Source organism: Hypomesus nipponensis, chromosome 26, assembly GCF_054491055.1.
Source record: "Hypomesus nipponensis isolate SF chromosome 26, ASM5449105v1, whole genome shotgun sequence".
Taxonomy (NCBI): Eukaryota; Metazoa; Chordata; class Actinopteri; order Osmeriformes; family Osmeridae; genus Hypomesus; species Hypomesus nipponensis.
The window spans coordinates 3,738,195-3,742,317 of record NC_140386.1 but is presented as its reverse complement, the minus strand read 5'-3'; the positions used below and the strand labels follow the sequence as shown (position 1 = coordinate 3,742,317).

At 42.2% G+C, this 4,123-nt stretch overlaps 1 protein-coding gene across 1 annotated transcript; it reads right to left on the bottom strand.

The window, feature by feature from the left end:
* Positions 1–340: 340 nt before the first annotated feature.
* LOC146221033 (transmembrane protein 275-like) lies at positions 341–2,723 on the bottom strand. The gene is made up of 2 exons (XM_084692988.1): positions 2,642–2,723; positions 341–2,131 (listed from the first exon to the last, which is right to left on the bottom strand). The coding sequence occupies exon 2, from the start codon at positions 2,047–2,049 to the stop codon at positions 1,492–1,494; it is 558 nt and encodes a 185-aa protein (XP_084549114.1). The 5' UTR covers positions 2,050–2,131; positions 2,642–2,723; the 3' UTR covers positions 341–1,491.
* Between the last annotated feature and the right edge of the window lie 1,400 nt (positions 2,724–4,123).

The following is a 4,123-nucleotide window of genomic DNA, read 5'->3' as shown; positions in this document are numbered from 1 at the left end:
AAGCTGTGCAGATAGCTGTGTTTGCGGATGGCAGATGTGTAATGATGAGCAAACACTGCTGTCAACTTCCCAGCACAGTTGGGTCAGATGCCAAGTGATGGGACGCGTACTAGGGAAGGAGCTGTTTGCACTGGCTGCACTGGCTCCTCTCTGATAAGAACTCATTATCCTGGCATCCTGTCTGTCCTTTCCTGCACAATATGTGTGTGAGCGCTGTCCATTGTGGGTTTGTGTCTAGGTCCCACTTACCGCACACCGAAGGCCCTTCAGAAGTATGGACTGTGCATGATGTAACAGAAGGATGGCAGATGTTTAAGTATTTTATTAAGTACAGACCAGTAGGAGAGATATCTTTATACATTCCTTTGACTTTATTTTTTTAGACAGTATCACATAAAGTAACCTAACTTTTGTTCATCTAAACAACAACAAATGTATATCCTGTATTGACTTGGTTTTAGCATTTTGTATAGTCAGGTGAAAATGAATAACTTCCTTTCGCAGTATTCCCTCATTGCAACTTACAAAAAAAGCATGATCCACATTAATATACCAAGTCAAGTTATTAATATACCAATGATCAAGGCTTCATACTGTACACAATGCACCTGACACAACGAAAAACAGCCTTAATACTCTCCTAATCATGTACAAAGCAAAGAAGATGGACAAAAGGTCTCATTAAATATGACACTGCACGCACCAAAATACATGTTTGTAAAGCAGAGCTTAGTTCAAAACAATGTGAATCACAAATACTGCACATTGTACACAACAACATATCACAGAAATGCCTGCAGTCGCTTATTTGATAACTTATTTTTCCATGTAGTCATTTCAGATAGTCATCCACTAATAGCACAATCCATTCCCATACTGTGCACTGTAAACCAGTAAACAATGGACATTTTAATTGATCAGGGATCAACAATGTGTGTGACACAGGCACTTTGTTTAAGGTATCTGGTGTCCCGCTGTTTAATAATCTACTAGTAACAACATCGCAATAATATTACAACAGTCAAGCAATACGTTGTACACAAGTACAAGAAAAGCATTTTTTTTACGCTGAAAACTATTAATAAAATACACCATGAATTTCAAATTCACACACAGTAGTTTTTTCCACTTCTAACTTATATGCTTAGTTATGTTCTCATACCATGGTCCTTTTTGATGGGCACTTCCATTGCTCTGAGGATGTTCTAAACCACAGACATGACTCCTTCACACCTGGCCCATCACGATCCAGACCAACAGTAAGCCGTCGATGCCATAATTCCCAGAACTGGGCGCTTTGTACACAGGGAGCTAATGGTGATTTAGGTGGTTCCAGCTTGGGAGAGCCCCCAAACAAGTCTGTATAGTTGTACATGACCAACACTGATGAATAGATGCTTTAAAAGTCCCAGAAGAACACCTATTCACAACAGCTTCCTAACTGTTTCCCCCGAACGGACAACAGCGCGTCCGTGCTCGGTTGGGTAAGGACTATACGTTTTCTGCATTGGCACTGCTGTCACAGGTATTTGCGTTCGGCAGTCCGCAGGACAATGAGGCAGGCCTGTCGTCGTGGAGCAGAGGAGCCGGGCCATCGCCGTCCCCCTGGGTGGAGCCAGATTTGTGAGAGGAGCTCGGGGAGTTGGTGGGGCTGAGCTGAACGGCGGTGGTATCCTGCAGCGTGTGCTCGCTCGTCTCCATCTCGAAGGCAGCACCACCCGCCATCTGCATCAGCCCCCAGCTCTCTGCCCCCTTGGCCTTGCGGGAGGGATGGGCCGGGGGCCGTCGGCTGCACACGCAGCATGCTGTGAAGAAAGATAGCGCCACCAGCAAGAGCATGGGTCCGATGACGATGGGGGGGTTCCTGTTGGGCATAAAGGTTTCAAAGGCAAACGCCCCCACCAGGGTGATGTTGATCCCCGCCAGCAAGATGCACAGACCACAGGCACAGCAGAGGGCCGGAGAAGGCAGACTTTGAGGCCGAAGAGCTCGCTTCTTAGTTGTCTGTTTTGGTCCTGTGGTCCAGGAACTCTTGTCCGTGACCACCATCTTTCCAGGTCGGTAGGAACTGTTTAACAGGTGTCAGTGAACAGTGACGAGAATGCACAGTCTTCATGTGGAAGGAAAGGTTCTGAGAGAGACAGGGACAGAGGTTAGGCTACTGGGAGGTGTTAGATCAAGCTGTGGTGTTGTTTTGACTACCACTTTAAATCAATGTGATATTTAAAATTAAATCTTTATTGTAAGATAATGAGAAATATAACAAAGAAAACTGTTACTCCATCACTAACTTTTCACCCCATAAAAAAATTGCACACCCATAGTTAAAGCAGATCGGCTACTGTCGATGCGCAACAAAATCTCAAACCATCGGTTAAACTAAAACAAATCAAGAATAATTTGAACGACAGAAATAAAAAGTTATGTAATTCAAAGGCTTTTCTACACATTATAACTCTTCATGATTTTTTCCGGTCGCGAACTAAAGATCCGTATGCTACGACGTCTATTTAGATACAACCCCTTTTTCAAACGTGATTTTACCTTAATCTTTGGAGTAAAAGATGCATAAGCTCTACAGCTTTACATTATCTTTACATTATCAAGCATCCTAAACATATTTACAAGTTAGTTTACCTACATTGCCGAGTTCCATTCCCTCATTTTTCTTATTGCAACATTGTCCCGTTCTTTTCTTTTTCTTCGAGCTATGGACTTCACATGACTCTGCGCACTCGGTACATCAGGTGAAATACGACAGACAGATGACCACAATGGCTACAATAAACCGTTAGGGGCGCAACTCGTGCTTTTGGACAGGTGTTTCGTGAGTGAAATTGATAAATGGAAAAAATGTAAATCTATTAAGGGATGTTTTCGCCACCCGTTGAACATGTGACAGTGATGGTAATTAAGGCACTAGAAACAACAGGCAAATGTTACTAATGATTATTATTTCACAAATAGGCCTATACATTATTTCCTATAATGTTGTAACACGTAGGCTATACAACCTTTCTGTTTGGGCTATATAAGGAAACGCATTGCAAATCATGAATAGTCTACGTAATTATATAGTCTATTGATATGAAGATACTTTTTTATGTAATCTTGACCCAAAGTGAAAGCAACTCAAGAACCGATAGTGTAGTCTACAATTGTTAACCTAAGGTGAGATGAACAGAGCGTATCGTGATGTGCTCTTAAGTTATTTCCTCATAGGCTTTCCAAGGACACGATGAAAAGTGTCTGTTCCTCGGTTTTCAGTTCTCAACTGTTCGGGAGCAGTGCTGTGTAGGCTATACATTCAGTCTTAAAACTGTGTGGGTAGGCCTATGTGAATCACTCCAGAAATCTGCTCAACCCCCTCACTATTCACCCTTCACGTTAAGGACTTGGTGAATGACAAGACAAAAATAAACCCACCCATTCAGTTATTACTTCTTCTCAGACTTCTGTCCCTTGCACAGCACCACTTATATCAGACCTTGGAGTGAAGATACAGTGTAGAGCTACATTAGTCCTGTTCTTCCGGAACTTGTTACATCACACTGGTGAGCAAAGCAAAGATAAGAAAACAAAACTTTCAGACGTTTTTATATATGTAGCTCTATATATTTTATTGGGTATGCAGTCCATTACATTTATATAGCAGACACTTAAATGTAAATACCTAAATTCGGCAGCAGAATATATCACTTTATAAGGACATTATAACTGTGCAAAGAATCCCTGGCATGCAAAGCTTTATCCAAAGGGATATCTTAAGGTATTCTACATAATTTCTTGCCAGCAGTTACTGTTGCTCCACCCAGCTCATTTAAGTTGATGTCAAACAAACAGCCTCACTGATCTTCATAATGGGAGGGAGAAAGGTTTAACATAGCCACTGACTGGTTCCTAATGTGTGCACTCATTTCCACGGCAGTCCTTAGTCGATTCCTGCGCGTTTGTGAAGGCTCTTAGTTGCTATAGGGATGGAGTGTCCATGGCAACTGGGTGAAATCCGGGTACATGCCGTTTACAATACTAGGGATAATACGTGAACTTAATAGGATGAGGGAAATAATAGCTCAGACTTCAATCAGAGTCCCCATTAATATAGGACAAGCTCTACGAGGAG

Bases quoted from the DNA above. Each gene is read 5' to 3' on its own strand.
- LOC146221033 (XM_084692988.1), bottom strand. From the start codon at position 2,049: ATGGTGGTCACGGACAAGAGTTCCTGGACCACAGGACCAAAACAGACA.